Raw genomic sequence first — 20,704 nt, 5'->3', positions numbered from 1 at the left:
CAGTATAGTGTATGATAGGTGAAAGCCATCCTAAATAAATTTAAGCCCATGCAGCTCACAGAGTGTAAAAGGCTCGTTGTTTGGCATTAATGATGAAACCCAGGATCAAGGAATCTACTTCATGTCTGATGATGTAACTTCATGCTTGACAAACAGAGGGACTTAGTTTATACTGACAAATCACATTGTCATGCTTTCACCAAAGTAGTAAGCATTATATGAGAGTTAAAGTTTATGTGGCAAAATATCAAAGTTTTTAAAATTGTCTAAAGTAGCTAATCTTGTATACATGCTGATATGCAGATATCCTATAGGTGATACATAAACCTATGATGTGGCAAATTATAAACACAGGACAGTGTCACTGATGTCTTGCTCATTTGACCTTTTTGCATGATTGCCATGGCAACACTATCAGGTTTGGTGTATCAGTCTTGTAAAGTGGGTGTTTTGTTTCTCTCAAAGCTGTGCCTCTGTTTAAGAATACCCCAGGATTGTTTTAAACAGTCCAAGACTCTTTAGCCAAGTGTATGCATCATGCACGTATGCATTGAGCATATCCACTTAATGTTGGAAGACACCTGTAGGCTGGCTACACATATACCAAGAAAGATAACACCTTTGTTTTTGTCATAAATTCCCTTTCTTTTTACCATCTTCACGGACACAGAAGTTTTGGTGAGTAGTCAAATTTTGCCTGTTCTGCAACATTTGTAAGAAGACAAGTTTTACCCTCTACTTTGTTTGGTATACTATGTATGCATGCTGTTTTCCCCACTAAACCTTTGTGTAATCTTCACATCTATTGCTTCTTGTTATGATTTGAAATGACTCAGTCATTTATTTGTTCACCAACTTGCATAAGTTCCATGCACTGACTGACACATGTGTCAGTCTTACTTCCTTGTAGCCTCACAAAAGTCACAATGCAGAGCGTGATTCATTTTCCCATTGTACATATATTTGTATGGGATGTGATGGCAGCATACAAGTATAAAATTATATTAACAGGTTTTGCCAATAGCTTCAATCTTTCATGTGGTCGTAACAGGCATCACAAAGAAATAATTGACACTCGATATCATTCAATTGCAAACATTTCTGTCAAAATTGGAGGGAGGAGTGAGTTCAGTTTTTGTTATATCTTTAAGTTAAACAGCTCTATACAACTCATTGTCAGTTTGATCAAATAAAAGAAAATTCTTAGATGTGCCCTCCAAGACTGACATTCTATATATGCAGTACGAGTGATTGTCAGAGCATTTATATATCCCATCACATGAATGGTGTAATTGCTTTAAAGTGTTAAAGGGTGTGTTGATTTGCACGCAGCTGGGAAGTTACAAAAGGGATAAAATAACAGAAAATGTATAGCCCCCCAAAAAGTGATTTTGTTGGAAATGAACTGTGTTTAATTGTTGGAGACTGAAGGGGAGGTCATTTGTCAATTCATTTTTTGGTATCTCTGCCATGCCATCAGATCTCACCATTGATTTTCCAACTAAATTCACTTCTCATTGATTTACCATTAAAAGTTTGCCTTTTTTATTTCTCTCATTCACTATATTGTTCATTTAATTGTTCGTCTAATTTTAAAACTTTCTCAACACATTAACTTGAATTCCTCCTTTCTATGTAAGTCTCCTGAACAGTACAGGCATTGTTTCACACATAGTTAATGCTCCTGTCTAATACTAGACATAACTGCCATAACATGTACTGTATATATTAATACATTCATTGTCATACAGCATTAATATTATGGAACAACTGTGTGACTCAATTTCCTGAACTGTATTTGTGTATGTGTAATACAGAACAATAATAGAGAGACAGGATGGAGGCAATGTTATTCAGTCTGAGAGTTTTGTCTTTGAGGACTGAAGGTCACCATAATTTAGGTTAATAGTTCTATTTACAATTACTATGGACAGGTATATAGTAATACAGGCATACATCAAGGCATACATCAACTTAACTATGAAGGCACTATATACCTTAAGAGCAGCCACAGATCTGGATTGGTACAGACACATTATTAAAGGAGCTTAACAGTCTTATTTATTACAGATACAGGAAAAAACTGACAACAAATGTTCCTAGAGTTAGCCTGATCCATAATAAAAGTAGATTCATTTACCTAAGATCTGATAGATCACATTTTCAAACTTTGAGAGAAACTTAAGCTTGGATATTTGTAATGCAACATTTTTAAATAGTCTTTTGAAATGAAAGCTGTTGACATATTTGTTATAAGAAATCCAAGCAAAACATTCAAAAACTTTCTGGACTTTGCTTATTCAGTTTCTTCAGAAATATCCAGTGCATGAGTAGCTAGCTATATTCTATATCTTTACCATACACCTTCACCCTCAATCTGGCATAATTGACAGTATATTTAGATCTATAATCAACTCTCTTGAAATATTTTAAAACTTAGCCTATTGGTCATGAGTTTCTTATTCCATCATGGCTTCCATGTTTTATTTTTTTTTCCTCAAACCATATGCAGCTTACAAGTACAACAACCATGCTATATATATTAAATGTATATACACTGAACACTTCCTTCTAGTGTATAGTGTAGAGTGTAATACACATTTAGTCATTGAATGAAAAGGATCAATGTACTTTGTGAACCTTTATGATTGTTTGGTGACCTTGCAGTTGGCAATTTTTGCTAAGTATAGCTCTTTGTTTGCATGTCTAATATATAACAAACCAGAGACACAGTAAGCTGTTGTACTCTGCAGGGACAGTGTAAATTGCAGACTGCACTGGTTTTATGCCAAAAAGAGTATTTTCAATACCTGCCTATTGTAGATGTGTGGCTATGTCTTCATTGACCAATAAACAACAACACAGCTTGTTTTTATTTTATTCCAGTTTTAATTGTTTTATACTTAAGTCTTATATCGATAGAGTACATTAACTTGACCAGCCAATTTTTATTTGAAAAAGTGAAGCGTCCAAATTTTGTAAATGTTAAGTTACTTTTTAACCAATTCAATAAATTTTCAATATGACCAAATGAGGATTGACACAATTTGATCATTCATACTCATTAAACTTCCTTTAGTGGTATAAATCAGACCATGTTATAGTGTGATATATTGCAGTCTTATTTTGAGTAATACCAGGCAGGTTTGTCACAAATTGATAACCGAACTCTAAAAGCTGATTTTAAGATGAGTGCATTCATGTGTTAATTACGATATAATGCAGCAATGAAGTTAAATAAGTTTCCTTCAAGTTATGCTTGGGAAACAGAGAAAGCTCACAACAGAGAAACTGCTAGCAAAGTCTTCAATTAACTCATAAAATCAATACCAAAAATTTTGTTCAAAGCCACGTAATATTCAAGTCACTCCTGTTTTAACAGTAGCTGAAAGTGAAAGCGAATGAAAAAGCAGATAGTAATAAAATGGATAAAACAGAGTGACTCATATGTCCATTCCATGCTACTAAGCAATGCCTGAAGTAAAGAAACTGTCATTGCTTTTAATTTTGACCATTTGCATACTCTTTTGTCTGATGTCAGGGTGTAGGTTTGGCACAGAAGGATAATCCAACATATATCACAAAATAAAGAAACATCAAATGCCATTTATTGCCTCGTTGTTGAGAATTTGCAAATAATTATACTGGCTTATTCAATTTCTGCATATTTATTGATTGATTGTTTGTTTATTATGACTATTTATTTGGTTTGTGTGTATTTCATTTTTTAAGTATTTATTTATTCTTTATTATTATTACTCATTATGCTGCACTCTTGCATTATCCTGTTACAGCAATAATATATTTAGTTAATGCACAAAACATGGCTTTGCTCTCAAGGTAATTGATGTATAAGAATCTGAAGCTTTAAGTACTTAAATTTGCTATAAATTGGCCTTGTTGTCAAGCCGTAATCTATAGATATCAAGTTTGAACTTGTTCAATCCAAACATGAGTAGAGACTTATATCAGTTGTTGTCAAAAGCAATTATATAGAACTTGCAAACCTATTGCATTATATCCTGTTAATCATGTTTAATAATTCTGAAAACAGATATCATGGCCTTGCAGCTTAATGTCACTCACCATGGTGAATAATACACTGAAAGAATGCTACGACTTGTACTAATGTAACAACAGATGCTTAAAACCTTCAGAAACATAAATGGGGCTTTAAGACAAGCATTAATAGTTTGCATAATCAAACTTTCATAGTATTATGACCTAGATTTAGTCTATTTTCAATTGATTGTAAGAATTGGGACTGCAGTTGTTGTCGTTATAGCTTTGAAGGGAATATACTGGCTTATTGACCTCTTTAGGCTTGAGAAATTTAACTCAGGTCATTTGTGGATATTGTGAGGAGAAATGGTTACAGTTTGTACTTGGGTAACACCTCCATCTAGTTTAACCGCTGTGGTTTGCATTTCATAGAGATTGTCAATGATCCTTTATGATATTAAATGGAAATGTGGACCCTTTTTTTGAGCAATTTACTAAATTTTGCATATTCAAGAAATTAATTCATGCCATCAAATTTGCTTTCATCACAGACTTGTGTTCAGTACTGGCCTGATCGTGGTAGCTTACATTATGGGATTATGACTGTAACCTGCATTACCACAGAACAACAGTCAGACTATGTTAAACGGACATTTGATGTGACTCTCAATGATTCCGCCGTAAGTGACCTTCTATTGCTTTCCTTCCAAACCCTCTCCTGTCCTCCTGCTCCTCTCTCATTCCCCCACCCCACGTTCTCTTTTTGCTTCATCCTAAACTGACAGTTAATCGCAAATATCTTGCTCTATCCACCAGTTATGCATGACAACCGATAATCATTGTGGTTGAATGAATATTAACAAAAATACAGCAAAATGTCTACAAGAGGATCAGGAAACTTCAAAGCAGTGCTTTAAACTGTAGCATTATAAGAACAATACATCTGTAACTTCAACGTTTTATCAGCTAGTGAAGAGCAGTTTCGCTATGAAGCTTTATGATATCAGATAGGAATATCAGTTGAATGGATAGCACAGCTATATATCTAGAAATGAATATTTATAATTCAAAATCAGATTGAGATTTAATTGTGTAATTATATTTTCTGTTTTACATGTCAATTGTTGCATATTACTTCCGTGGCTGCAAACTTAATATGTAATGAGTTTAGGATTCTTTGTTTCGATTTATCCATTCTTTCCCGGTTTATTCCTCCGTGACTGTAGAATGTGATATCAGTCACTCATCTGCAGTTAGAGCAGTGGCCACCAAACGGTAGTCCTCAAGCTGTAATAAGACTCATCACAGATGCACAGAAACTACAGAAAGAAGCAAATGTTGAGAAACCACTGGTTGTCCACTGCATGTATGTATTGCCAAAATGCATTCATTCATTATTTAATTATCTGTTCCATTAATGATGTATTTGACTGACTAAATACTCAGCAATGACAAAGGAGATAGTTAGGCAGACTTATGTGCATTTTCCTAGATGCTGATAGGCTATTGACTATTAAAGGTGTTCCATGTGCAGGGTGTTCAATAAGAGGTGAAGGATATGTAGAGACCTCATGATTGGCTTTCTGGTCACTTCGCCCAACAACCATTTCGCCCAACTGCCATTTCGACCAACCAGCCTGGTCATTTCGCCCAACCAGCATGGTCATTTTGCCCATCCTTGATTAAATATGATACTTCAGTAAGGAAAGGTACTGGAATTGTTACGGGATACGAACCGAATATTAAGGAAACTTGAGGATGGATCAGTGTTTTAGGGGTTAGGTTTGATAGGTTTGATATTAAATGTTTGGGAATTGTTAACATTACGGAATATGAACCGAATATTAAGGAAACTTGTCGTGGCTAAATGGATTACATATATGTGATTACATATGTGGTTACATTGATACAGTGGTTACATTGATTAAATATAGTACTTCATTATTACGGACGGGTTTTATATATATAGTTTTTGTTCAATTTATTGAGGAAACGTTTGGGAATTGTTAGTCGGTAGGATTGATCAGTGTTTAGGGGTTAGTTTTTTATGGAGACCAATTCCCCTTTGTTTGTATAACATTAAATTAACACTATGTAGAACTAGATAAACACCTAACTGCTTTGAACAATACCCTTGATTAAATGCCTGGCGTTGTTGGGCGAAATGACCTGCTTCCCATGATTGTATGGATGCATCACACTGTATATGTTGTAATGTGACAATTGTCCATTTTATAACTCGACAAAGTCTATATATGTATAAGTTACTTAATGAATATTGAGTTGAAGGTTCCATTAATGCCATCTGAGTGACACTTTCAGCTAATACTTCATAATTGGTATATTTAGAAAAAAGATAGGACACAGTGTCCTACTGAACATTTTAATCGTTAACACTACATCAGATATTAAGCTTGAAGTGTGAAAAATACCTTGTGGTATATATTTATTGATGATATCAACTTTATCCAATGTATCGCATCAGTTAATCCATTGTTGACATTTTAACAGTAACGGCTTTGGAAGGAGTGGTGTCTTTGTGACCGTACAGTCCGAGATGGAGCGTATAAGGGCAACCGGTCTAGTGGACATCTTTGCTACAGTCAAGAAACTCAGAAATGAACACCAGCACATGATGAGAAAGAAGGTAGGAACCAATTGTAAAGGACCAGCTGGTTACAGAATCCTGGTGGTGAAATCAATGTGGGGAGGGAGAGATAAAGTACATCAAGAGTAGACAGAAACTTTTCTCTTTAAGTGGTTGTATTGTGTTCCCAACTAGCGAGCTCCGTAATAAAGTAAAACATACAATACAAATTTTTAAAAGACAATGCCTGATAAAATCACAATCTAGCTTTTAAATATTGGAACACGCTCAGGAAATGTTAGAGAGTGAACAAGAAACTATTTAAATGTGGATTGCTCCTTTAATGCTTCTGAGATATTAAAAATTGGAAGGCTGCTTTAAATGCTTATGAAATCCCACCCACCATGTTTCCCATACCAAAGTTTATCTTCCATTCTAAAAGTTATGGCCACTGACAAACTTATAATAAAGTTCATTCCCATCTGGACGAGACAATATCAAAAATGGCACACCATTGCAGCTTTCATATATAAACTTTAATAGTCCAAAATGCACACAACCAACAATAAAAAGATTTGCTTATTTTATAGATTGTAACTAAAGAAAAAGAATACAACTTATTTATTAAAACACTCCTGTACACATGAACAAATAATTGCAAAGCAATGGACTATTATTATGTACCAATGCCAACAGTAATTTGTATGCAACAGTTACAATTAACCAACACATGGGCACGCCCATCTAATGTTACAAAGACTTGTGCCAAATTTAAGGAGCTATTGGCAAATACCTCAGAATTCTTACAACCTATCTAGCTTAACTGTTTCCTACTAAAGCAGGATAAACCTCCAACCCTTTACACTGTGTACTTATGCCAGTCACCTACAATATACCAATGCAATGCAGGGAACACAAAAACTTCAATCATCATCTGTTTTGCATACTGAAATAAATATTTAATCGAGTACAGTAATATTAGGCAAATCATATTTACACATGCTAGGATCTTATGTTTAAAACGTGGGAATTAAACTTAACTGATTGTAACTGATCTCCATACTCAAGGGCGGCGGAACCGGGGGGGCACAGGGGGCACGTGCCCCCCCCACTTTTCCTCAGGTTAAAAATGTGCCCTTTTTCTACATAAAAATTTCTAAATAAAAAAAGGGTTTACAAAGCGAAACTCACGTCAAATGAAATATTTCGGGAAGTTTTAAATGTTACTACCATAGGCGTAGGAGCCCAATTTGATTTTGGGGGCTGTACCGACTTGCCCGAAAAATATTACCAAAATTTTTCACGTGCTCCGCGCACGTTCAACATGTTAATTTGCATATCAAATAGGCATGCTTCGGTTATACATCGCATGCCAATAACATACAATCATTTGCCGTGTTATTACCCTTCCATATTGGTTAGAATTATTGGGAAAGTCGTTACAATAATAATGATCAGAATTATATCAGTTTAACCATTGAAAAACACATAGCAAATTATTTTTCTTTCAGTAGGTGCCCGAAAAATTATCAGCATATTGCCCGAATTTTCACAAAATTTGGGGGTTGCCCCCCCCCCGCCTCCTACACCTATGTTTACTACCACAAGGCTTCTAACATTCTGGTGAGTGCCATATTGCATATTCAATTTGCCAACAAAGTCCTAATGCATTTCCAAAAATGCCTTGCTATATTACATTGTGACTTTGTAATAAGCAGAAGCCATTTATAGCCTACTATGAATAATGAGTATAGTTTTAATATCCCTTAACCTACCCCATCCTTCGTATTTTGACATATTTCATTTGCTTTCGTGCATGTATCGATCGCGTGTGCAGGGACTTGGACTTTATAATGATTTCACCTCATTTTGTCTCGAAAGAAAACTTGTTCCTTGTTTCCCAATTTGCACATTAGATATTGCAGTGCTAGTATGCATTGTTTCCTTGAGGGGGGGGCGTTGATGGAGTGATGTATACGCAAATAAGATGATACAATAAGAGTTGTAAAGGGTACTAAATATCAGGCTGCATCAGTCCAATCGAATTTCTGCAAAGTGCCCTTCGACGTTGGCGCCCCCCCAGATTAAAAGTGCTCCCGCCGCCCTTGTCCATACTTCACATTAAACTACGAAAAATGCATCAGATCAGTCTAGATCTTAGAAAAATTACAAATGAAACATATGATTAATTCATGGAGCTCTTGATGATAAACTTCTGCAGGTTATATATAAACGTATATATTTGGATACCTAAATCTTAGATTTCGTGTGGGAACCACTTTGTGGATGATCCTGACCACAAATTTTTTTCAGGATTCTTACTCTCAACTTCATGAAGTTTGGAGGGTGGAAATTGAAAATAAACCAGTTCATATATCTAGACTAGTTTTTTGGAGGGCCAAAATTTCAATTAAATGTGTGCATATTATTCCTACACAATGTAACAAGACATCTAATTTAATATTGATCACAGTAAGAGAATCAGTGCTCAGCTGTGCAGTGAGTATGAATCAACACAAATAAGAGAAACTACATATTAGGCTAGTTTGAACTCATACCTGCAAATTTCTGGTGTGTGATGACGTTTGATAGTAAATCAATTCCTTTAGTTTGGACGGGTTTATCAATTTGATTGAAAGAGTTGATCCAATTACTAATTTAATCCATCACTTCAAGGCCCAAAAGCAGTTTATACTAAGTGTATATTTGGTTTTCTTCCAGGCTAAAGTTTCAGTATTGATCTTGGACCTAACATACAGCTGACTTTGAGAAAGCAGAGACTCAGTCATGAAACCACTGCTCTTTGAAATGATCAAAACTATGAATGCCAAATTGAAAATGTTTATACCTTCCTTTTTTTTAGTCTTTATTTCCTATTTGTAGTTTTAGCTCTAAGTTAGCAGACTAAAGTCAAATTGGCAATTATTTGTGTTTGCTAAAATTTTAAAATTAATACAGCAGAAAATTGCTTTACAAGAGCCATCCATTGTTTAGAATCATTTTTGACTTGATATGAACTATTGTAGTTAATGTATATATTGTCATACCTATATTGTCATTTAGCCATGCTATGATGAAGTCAACAATACGTGTGTTATTATTTATGTGATAACTTTTGCAGTGGAAGAAAGATCAATCCATGTCTTACATAAAGCGAGGGGTAGGTAAATCTGTTATGAAAGTATCTGCAGGTTTGATAAAAAAAAAGCATTGATTTTTAAAGTTTTTTTGAAAGTGAAAATCGAAGGTTTACATTGGAACGAAAGCTGTATCAAGCTCCATGACAATTCTGGAAGTTTGAAAACTTGTATTTGACATTTTATTCCACAAAGTAATACAACATTCATCCTGTGTTCTGTCTTTCAGATGGACTACATACTGTGCTTTGATTTTCTGATAGAGTTCAGCAAAAGATATGGCAACTACGAGAACTGGTGATGAGACCATGCAGAGGGCAATCAAATGTTACTCGTTAATCCAGTTCATAATTTTATCTCAACGACAAGCAGCTGCTTAATTTGCATATATTCATTTTTTATTTCCTTTTTACCAATATAATCAGTATAATTAGACACGAATCATGTTTAGACATAATCCAATGGTTTTAAATCGGCAATGGTCGATTTTATATGCTAATCATTCGATACGCTTTGCCAGTGGTAGTGTGGGGAACGTGTAAAGTATTCCACTTTTTAGTCCACACCTAGAAGTTATTATCATTGTAACAGCTTTGTCCTAAACTTACTCAGATATTCATCAACAATGCTTAAGGTATGACATTATTTTGTTCATTTTCCGTAAGTATGAAGTAATTTCTTTATTTTCTGATCTGAAATATTTGTAATAGCTTAAATCTTTGTTTCCTGTAATTACTTATTGCACAATTATTCCAGTGAATTTCTTATTTCCTTTGTTTCACTGTAAAATTTGTTTGTTGTTTACTATAAATAGTATTAAAGTTGTATTGTCTGTCTCATCAGGGATGTGTTGGATAAATACAACAATGTAAAGACTGTTCATAAAATTTAAGGACTGGCCTATCCTTTGCAAATTTCAAACTATAAATTGACATGTTTTCAAGTTCAATCTTTGTACGTATCCATGACTGCTTCTTATCATGGAAGATGCTTTGATATGAATGAAAGTGAATGAAAGGCAGAAACTGCCCTGATAGGATTAAACACAGTGTTTAAGACTCCAAAATCTGAAACCTTCTTTAAGTGGCAAGTGGACATTTTCTTAACTTAAGGTATGAACTATAGTAATATGAAGTTAGTTACCCATTGATTATTATTTTAAACTATAAAGTAATGAAAAGTTATTATATCCTGAAGACGAACATTTAAATGATATATAATTGAAGCTGAGTTGATGAGCTAAACTGTATATAACATGTGTAGTTATTGAACCCAACTGATGATCAGATTTACTATATATTAATTAATAGTTAGTGTAATCTGAAGATGAACATTTGAATAATGATTTAAATCCCTTTATGAGATGAACTTTATATAAGATGTGTAGTTAGTTGATCTAGTTGATAACCAGATGTAAATAGTAATGAATAGTAAGTAAAACTTGAAGATGTGAAGCAATTTATGGTTTAACCTACTATGATCAAAAGAACTGACTGTGTTAAAGTGTAGTTCGTTTACCTAGATTATGACCAGGTAGAATAGCATCATTTTGACAGTGATCAATGCCAAGTCAATATTTCTTGTTTCCTGTGTTTGGAATTTTGGAATGTACAAAGTGCATCATATAATTAAACTGCATACTAGTTGTCAATGACTCAATGCTTACATAGTGTTAGGAGCAAGAGAGTAACACTTCAATTAGTTCACAATCTTTATGTCGTCCTGTTTGCTTTTTAAATCAGTTTGACGTCCTTAGTTGTCTTTTGTTTCAAACCACTTTTGCTTTATTGCTTAAGGCTCTCAAAACAGGACAGCAACATCCTTGGACTGCAGCTGTAAAGTTGCAGAATAAACCAAAGAATTTCTTCAAGGCTCTCTTGCCATGTAAGTTTAACATCATAATCTTGTTCCATTAGAGTTATATCTTATGTTATCAGGTCATGTGACAGGTTTGTCATTTCTAGAGAGTTAATGATGTTTTCTTACTTGAATCTTTTGAGCTTCTTCAGCAGGCTGTCACAGCTATGTTGACTTATTACATCCCTGAATGATTGGTCAGTTCAAAATGTGGATTTTAATGCTTTAAGCTTACCTGGTTGCTTCAACTTCAAGTTTTATAAAGACTCTTAAAGCAATTACATCAATATTCTCTTAAACTATATCTCAAGACTACCAAAGTATAGGTTCAAAAATCATGTTTCATTCTTATGACAAATACTCAATTTGCACATGACAGTAAAATAAAGGATGAAAGTTGCTGATCTGTTGGAATCGTTTTAGAAATTTTGCAGGGATTCTGTACACCACAGATGTTGTTGTGATGAGCTTTTTACTTTTGTTGATTTTACCAAGATGATCATTCAAGGGTTAGGCTGGGTACAGATGGCAGTGATGTTAGGTCTGACTATATCAATGCCAGTTAATTCAAGGTAATTTTATTGTACAACATGGCTCCTGCTTGAAGCAATAACATCAAGCAGTTCTTGCATTATCTTTATTCAATAAAAGATGTAACACAAACTTATAACAGAGTGTCTTGAATTCATTTTTTATGATGGTTTTCATTGTAACACTCATTAAAGAGACTGCATGGAACAGCTGCAATTAACAACATAGCTACCACTTAATTCTGCTTCTTGAAAGCTGTCAACATTTGCATCTACTTTGGTTTAAGTTACACATAAGGTAAGATAAAATTGGTTTCGAAAAGAAACCTTTAACTGCAAGGTTGATATAAGTACTGTACATTCCATTTCAATTAAGCACCTCATACAAGTTAAATGACAGCTAGTGTTCAAAATGTACATTTTCTACAACAGCCTATTGTTGATGTACCGAATGAATATCCCTATAAATGCAAAACCAGGGTAGTCAATGAATCATAGCTTGAAACACACTCTGTCAGTTTATTTCAATTCAAGAGTAAAAAAAAAATTCTATGCTGTATCACAAAGATCTTCAGCTAATTACATATAGAACTGGTGAGCCTATCATTGATTAGTTCATATATTATTGCTGTGTTTATTCCACACATTGCTGCTATGTGGTATTGATATGATAAGGAGATAACAATTTAGCTTGCGTTTATTGCAGGATAAATGTTAAAAACGCAAACAGTACCCCATAGTTCTTTCCTTTGATTATAGTTAACAGTCACAAACGATGTAAATGTGTCAATAAAGTAACTAGAATGATAATATTAGGCAATGTATGTAGTACAGTGATCAACACTGTGTTATACAATAAAACGCGAATGATCTACACCTACAGTTTTCATAGCAACATGAACCAACATGTTCATGTCAGGAGAGCAGTACAATGGACCAACATAACGGCACTTGTGTACTATGCATACACTACACTGTATGTACAACTTAAGCTATATAGTTACCACATATGTGAACTATTCTAACAAGAGATTCATCAAAAAACAATTAACTTTGGAAGTTGAATGGCTTTAATTTGGTAGGTGTTTAATAAACGTTTATTTTCTTTGAATAATGACATTTAATATTGCTTGCAATGTGAATTTCTTAATTACGTTTGCTGCTGTATTTGCGATCATTGTGGATGTTTTTGCTGTAAAGTGTAACTTTAGGTCGTGATGCTACATTGAGTGTTAATATCAACAGTCTTCTGATATTTATTTGTGTGTATGAAACTGATGCAAGATTGACACTGAGCTAGATCTCATGGAGAAGTATATCATTTTCAGTGTTTAGATTTATCTTTTTACCAAATTCTCTGGTGAAGTTAAGTGTTGCAAAGTAGATTGCCCATTGGGCCCATGTGTATGGTGTCACAGGGACTCATGAGATGTCGAACAACTGAAAAAGCGAAAGTAAATCACAACCGATAATTATGCAAGGTATGGCCTACTTCAAGCATCAGTGGTTTGGATACAAAGCTTAATGGCAACAACACTATATTAGGTTGAAGATAAAAATTTAAAAAAAAGCCAATTCATCAGCGCTTTAGAATACTGTGAGCCTAGGATTTGTTGGCATGAAGAAGCTTACCGAACTTCATTGCGTCACCCAGGGTCATTGAGGGTCACTCAGTGGATGGTGGTGGTGAGGGGGGGGGGGATGATGAACATTTGGACTTCTTCAAACATATCATGGGTCTTAATTGTTCGTGCGACTGATTCGTACATGAGCAGAAGCAGATGTATATACCTTGCACTAAAAATGTCCTTGATCCCACGTACTGAAACGCATTCCATTATTTCTTGGTTCGTGCGAAAGAATAAAAAAGAAGCTTAGATTGTTATAAATGAATTCAAAGAGAGCTGATAAAGTATTTAGGTAGTGAGTGAGCATAGTTAGTTAGGCATTTCACTTTCTCACCGATATGGAAACATCCAGCCGTGCTGTTTGCAGTTTGTAACTGGTCACGTGACACAACTTTGACACTACACGATACGACAGTAGAATGAACAAATATTGTGGAGGTTGTAAAGCGTGACTAACAAGGTAATGTATATATGTGTGTGTGTAAGGGTGTATGTATGTAGCAGGAACTCGCGAAGAAGCCATCGGTGGATTATCAAAGCCAATATCATATTCGATATCACTCACTTATTCATTATTTGTATTTATGTATGTATTTTACATCCTCATAAACTGCAGGAACTCGCACAGAAGCCATTATTGGCTTATCAAAGCCAATCTCGATGTCGGTATCACTTCCTTATTCATGAATAGAACGAGATCTTCTTCGAAGTGTAGCTAGCGACTGCATGAGTACAAATAATACCATAATGCGAAAAAGTAACTATTTTGTCAGAATTGATTTTCTGTTGCATCACAAATATTATCGTTGCGAAACTTCACAAGAATATTTAACTACAACAGTATCGAATCTTGAAGGTTGGGTTGTAGCATACTATGTTTGCTAACTTCGATGTTACGCCATGTTTCCTTTTCACGGTACTGTTGGCTTGCTATATGCAACCAAGCAAAACCCAATGCACGTTATTCTGGATTCACACAGGAGAAGAAGTACAAAGTAAAAAAGACACATACAGGTATCAAGAACAGACCTAGGCATAGTCCTATAGCTAGGTTAGGCTATGTTGGCTGCAGTTTTAGAGCAGAATATGAGTCTTATAATCTGCCCTATGGCTATAGTTGGCCGGTTGTGTGGTGCATTACCTTTTGTAGCCTAACGACATTATTAGAAAAAGCTTAGGCCTCTAGCCTATAGCCTAGGTCTTCGATAAAACTGTTCTGTATCATACACTACAGACTACAGTACAGATAACATGTATTGAAAGGCTTGTTCAGTAGCATGGACACTGCGAAGTTCGGACACCTAAGCCCTAAAACACGCCAAAACTATATATCTTATGGTATAAATCACCTGAAAACATACTTGATATGGTGGGGTCATTTTGGAGAGAAAATATATTGTAGCTTTGTAGTTTATTGTAAAATTGGAACTTGCTGTAGGTTGTCATGGTGAAATCGTGTATTTCTTAGTGGTGTCCAAACATAGCAGCGTTCCCAATTTCGCAATACTGACTACATCCAATGCAAGTTACATGTATGTTATCCAAGGAATCATAGCATAGGCTATGTCGATAGCTCTAAAGCCTATAAAGGTCTTAACTAGTTGGGGTCTAGGCCTACTTGTGTTGTGCTGATATCGCCAAATCATGCATTATTAGTAAGGTATCAACATTATAATCGGCTGTGGTAATAGTTATCTTGTTTGCAAAAACTCACAAACATTAACCACTTGTATGATTGTGTAATACAAACTGTCATCAAATGGATCAAGTCACAAATTTCTTAGCAAAAAAGATGACATCGATCGTGCAACGAATAAAGCTGATTTCATGTAGAAAACACTTTTAAAAAAAATTTAAAAGCAATATATGTGAATGCAATACGTGTGCTATTTATGAAGCTCTCAGACTTAATTTGACTGGCTTACATACAGAGTGTACTAGTTTCATGAAATTTTTACAGAAATATGCTAATAAACACAAAGAATTATTATAAACTTTCTTTGTTTTCATCACTGAAGTGACACAGTTCTACCTTTGACTTTCAAAGTGCTCATTACGAATTCCAAGATTATAATAAAGGTGCATGTATATAGACCTGTACATTGCAAATTGTCTACATGTACAATTTCTGCTCAGTTTACACTATGCTGGTAAGTTCATCAACCAGTTGAAAACTGTGAAGACCTCTTCCATGTATGTTGTACATAATAATAATTAATAATAACAATGTTTGTTGTATCTAGCAATATAGTATGGGATGAGTCAACATCCCATTGAAATTGAACGCAGTTGGTTTTGAACCATTTACCTGCTGCTTGTTTGTGCAATTCTGAAAACACTGACAAATTTGTGCAACTTGTTGGTAGATGCATGTATGCAAATAAAATAGCAATTGCCTATAGTAGAGCTTGTATGTTTGACAATCTGACACATTTTGTCAAGATGTCACGCTATTGTATAAACTTGCCAAGTCCGTCATGACAATGAGGTTTGACATGTTGCCAAGTTTATTATTTATAACAGCATGTAGAAAATTTGATATCTTTGTCAAGATTGATGTCTTGTTGGTTATTTAAATAATCTCAATCAAACAGTCAAGAAGCCCTTCCATATGATCTGAATTTTCTGAAATAACCAAACCCTACCATGCATTATTTTGTTTCTTTATCATTTTTTATTTCCAGATTTTAATATAAATATGTCTGCACCTAATCATATATTTTGGTTCTCTTTGGTAACAGATGATGATGAATGTGCATTCCCTGGAATTAATATGTGTGATAGCAGCTCAACAATATGCATTTAACACCATTGGCAGCTACAGTTGTGTATGTAAGGTTGGTTTGATCGGTTCACCTTACACATCACCTGAACAACCTACATGCGCAGGTAAATATGTTTGAAAACATTGAAATCTTGAAATGAAAAATTTACAACCAATCTGCAAATTCCCTTTTAAATTTAACCAATTCAACATTCCTTATTGTTCAGGATCATGCCTTCAAAAAAGAAACAGCTCCTATTAAATTACATCAAGTAAACATTTTCAGTCAATTGATGATTTACAGATTAATTTGATAATTACCTACCACAGGAACCTTATCTCTACACACCTCTCAGTAACAATGTTCCTATGAGTTGGATCGTAGCTTTTGTTTATTGTTGTTCCATAGGATGGCCTCTATAAGTGTTTTGGTGTTGCAAAGGTATAGCTAGTCTGACACTTTTTGAGATACTACAGTATGGAATAGCAAGTTTTGATTATATATAGCCATAATTGGATTGCACACCATTCAGCATTTTAACAGAAATGAAAAGTATTAAAAAAATGTTTAATAGCTTTACAATCTAATGCATAATTTGTATTTGCATAAAAGTATAGTGATAAACTATAGAACACGAAAGGTGTAGGACTCATACAATGATCTTTATTTTAGTGTAAGGTGACCAGACCTCCCAATGTTCCAAGGACAGTACCTGGGGAAAAATTGTCCCTGGAAATGCACTAGGATTTTGTGTCATATGCCCCAGCAATACCTTCAAATTTGTTAATAGGGCTTGCATAATTCCAATTTGGCTGTTCGTGTTTATAGACACAACATGGGCAGAAGATGTGATTGTTTACAACTACAAATATACTGTCCATTGGTGACGCACTGTGACATAGGCACAGAGATCATCGAATAACTTCATAGGTTATATTTCGCACTGAAAATATCTTTTTGAATTTGGTGATAATATAGGGAAACACCCAGTTACATTCAAGATTTTTGACAATATACTTGATTTAGGATTACGTTTTCTAAACTTCAGCACTTGTTTATCATCCACTTAAACAGTGAGAGGTCCTCAAAATTCCACCCTCCCTTGAACCATTGTGGCACAAACGTTTATTCCCACAACCCAGGATATTCCATGAGGACTGCGCCATGTGCCACCAGACCGCAATCCATCAAATTTGAAGCTCAGAGTGCATGTAAGTTATGCTAGCCGAAATTGACTTGATGATAAAATTAAAACAATAACTTAACTGGGATATATCCATCAAGTTGGCAAAGTCTATAAATGTAGTTAAACAATTTCTGATATCAACAAAAATGTCATAAACCACAACCATTATGGTGACACACTATTCTGTTGCACAACAAGAACTTTTGATGTCAACATGGCCAGTAAAAAGTTGGGCTGGGCTGGGGGGGGGTACAGTAACATGTCCCAGGGTTCCCTGAAAACAATATGGTCACCTTAGTGGAATAGAGCAACCTGCAGTCTCAGATGAGATCTTGTAGGTGATGTGTGTCATATTTGTTTGCTTATCCAAAATAGCAACCAGTTACCATCCTTGTTGACCTTAAATTTCTGAATATCCTACAGTATGTGATCCAATACTCAAGAATACTTCTGATCAATATCTACGGCCTGGCACATCTTGTGATCAAAGTTAATTGAAAATATTGACTTCATTTGGGTTCTCCATAAGGATCAGGCCAATGTAATATAGTGGATAGATGACATAATAATGACAGTGGAAGGATGGAAAAAGGAAAAATTGCAGTCAAGTTTAAGAAGGAAGATGCATGCAAACCCAGCTGTCTCAGTTCAAAAAGTTTTACGTATGATCTGAAGTAGTCTAGTTCTACAATATAGGCTTTAACTGAATGGTTCTCTTTGGTTACAGATCAAGATGAATGTACAATCAGTACTTTGTGTGATAGTAGCTCATCAACATGCTTGAACACCTTGGGCAGCTACATATGTATGTGTAAGTCTGGTTACACTGGTTCACCTTTCACACCTGGACTACCATCTACATGCGCAGGTAAATATGGAAATATTAAATCGTTCTTAGTCAATTTAATTGTCAAGCAAGTCAACAAACCCCTTATTTTCACTGTCTCAAATTATAAATTTACTGCATATCAATCCTCATCAAATAAGCAATTCCTCCTATATAGTTGATTATTTACAGATGAATTTGACTATTACATTATATCCTTTTTTTTCTACATACATTAAGCAGGGTGCACATACTGTTAAAAGTCAGTCTCACAATTAGCTAAAATCCGTGTGTTCTTACATCCATCAACGTATTAGCTATGAAATAAAACCTTGAACTGACAGTAATAACCAATAATTTATGTGAGGAAAAATAAACGTCGTCTGTCTTTATTCAGTCGTCATTATGCTATTTTCGTGACAAAAGTGTGACGATTTGGCCTAATTTTACAACCTTCTTCAGAACTATATGATATGGCTGCAGTACAATCCAGCATACCACTAAAGTTACCAAGAAAGCTTTATGTTTGTATAACATGTAGAAGGTTCCAGCAAGTTTTTGTCAATGGACATGGTAGCCAATCCGATAATGTGATTGAATGTTATGAAGCTGTATACTGTCCTTCTTCATTGGCTGAAATATCATAGTTCGGAAAACGAAGTTGAGATATAACAAAAGGGCTTTCCCATTCTGCCCAAGATAAGACAATAGGACCTCTGTAAGAATGAGGAAGGAAATGGACCACTTATAATTACAACAATGAAGAATTCAAAATTAAAGGTTTTAAAACATCAGTAACCTTACAAAGTTTCTTTTTGTTACAGGTTAGACTTACAAGAATTTGTCATTACTAACTGTAGTTTCCATTTTTGCTTCATCATTTGCTTTTTGATTCCTTGCCGAAGGTTCAAGGAATCTATGTGATGGTGTGTGTGTGTATGTGATGCTTGGCTTGTGTACACGATATCTCAATAAGGAAATGATGTATCATGATCAAACTTGGTGGGTGGGTAGCCCATAGTAAGAGGAAGATCCCTATTGTTCTTGGTGCCTGCAAAGGTCAGTTAGATGCCAAAAACCAATATATTAAAAACAGCAATAACTCCCATTGACAGAGTCAATTAATGATAAAAAATTAGTATTTTTGCGATAACTTGAGAAGGAAATGTCCGTTAGGAGCTGCTTCAATGTAATCCAATTGTCGACCCGCATCTGGGTGACCCTTGACCTCAATTTGACCTCTGGTGACCTTTACGTGATTTGGGGATTTTTTTTTTTGTGACCTTCGTGTGCGAAGTTATATGGGGTAAAAGTTTTCGGTCGGAGTTAGGATGGCTGTACAGACTTGTCGTGTTGTTTTTTTGGAATCAGGAGATAAAACTACATCTGAAACCAATGTCAAAAGGTCAAAGGTCACATTCGAAAAAATGTGCTTATTTTGGGAGGAAACAGGCAAAAAGAAAATGTTTGGTTTTGATGCTAGATTTGGATATCAAAAGGTTCCTTCGGATCAAAAATGTCAATGGTTTGACACCTGGGTGAGCTTTGTGTGTGAAGTTATAAGAGGTCAAAGTTAATTTTTAGACATTTAATGCAATAACTCCCAGTGCCAAGGTGTGACACGGTTGATATTTTTGGACAAGTTGCGAATGGTATAGGGGAATATTTTCAAACTTAACGGTCATGTCATCTGATTTCACCAAAGGTCAATGTTAAAAAAATAGTATTTTGGAGGCAGAAAATGGCCAAAGAAAAATTGTTTGAATTTTTACAGTTTTCATGCTCTATTTAGGTCTCACTGATCAAAATGTTAATTGCTTGACCTCCGGGTGACCATATTGTGTGAAGTTATGTATACAAGTTCAAATTTAATTTTTAGACATTTAATGCAATTAAATCCCAATGCCAAGGTGTGACACGGTTGATATTTTGGGACAAGCTGTAAATGGGTGGTGGAACATTTTCAAACTTAACGGTCATGTCATCTGAGGTCTCCAATGTTATCATACCTGTTGACTCGCTTGTAGGTGACCTTATATTTCTTACATTTTCGACGCCATATTCAGATCTCAAAAGTGTCTTTTGATAAAAAATCCGATCACAATTTGTGCTCACAAAAGTGTTGGCTATAGTGTTGGTTACTTTATGGGTACATGTAGGACCAGAATTACTTGAACTATGTGATC

At 34.9% G+C, this 20,704-nt stretch overlaps 1 protein-coding gene and 1 long non-coding RNA gene across 2 annotated transcripts in view; both read left to right on the top strand.

Annotated features, from left to right (window-relative positions):
- The window catches only part of LOC139973315 (uncharacterized), a 219,420-nt gene extending 207,167 nt beyond the window's left edge, over nt 1-12,253 (top strand). The window contains exons 41-44 of the mRNA XM_071979925.1: nt 4,554-4,682; nt 5,229-5,368; nt 6,514-6,649; nt 9,956-12,253. Of these exons, the coding sequence (XP_071836026.1) occupies nt 4,554-4,682; nt 5,229-5,368; nt 6,514-6,649; nt 9,956-10,027 (477 nt within the window). The 3' untranslated portion in view covers nt 10,028-12,253. The remainder of the gene's footprint in view (nt 1-4,553; nt 4,683-5,228; nt 5,369-6,513; nt 6,650-9,955) is intronic.
- Nucleotides 12,254-14,354: 2,101 nt separating this feature from the next.
- Nucleotides 14,355-20,223, top strand: LOC139973448 (uncharacterized). Its single transcript, XR_011795218.1, has 4 exons — nt 14,355-14,755; nt 16,483-16,630; nt 17,581-17,717; nt 18,420-20,223. It is a non-coding gene; the product is annotated as an uncharacterized lncRNA (long non-coding RNA).
- The last annotated feature ends 481 nt before the right edge of the window (nt 20,224-20,704 follow it).

This window comes from Apostichopus japonicus, chromosome 2 (genome assembly GCF_037975245.1).
Source record: "Apostichopus japonicus isolate 1M-3 chromosome 2, ASM3797524v1, whole genome shotgun sequence".
Taxonomy (NCBI): Eukaryota; Metazoa; Echinodermata; class Holothuroidea; order Aspidochirotida; family Stichopodidae; genus Apostichopus; species Apostichopus japonicus.
This window is presented reverse-complemented; position numbering and strand designations above follow the sequence as displayed.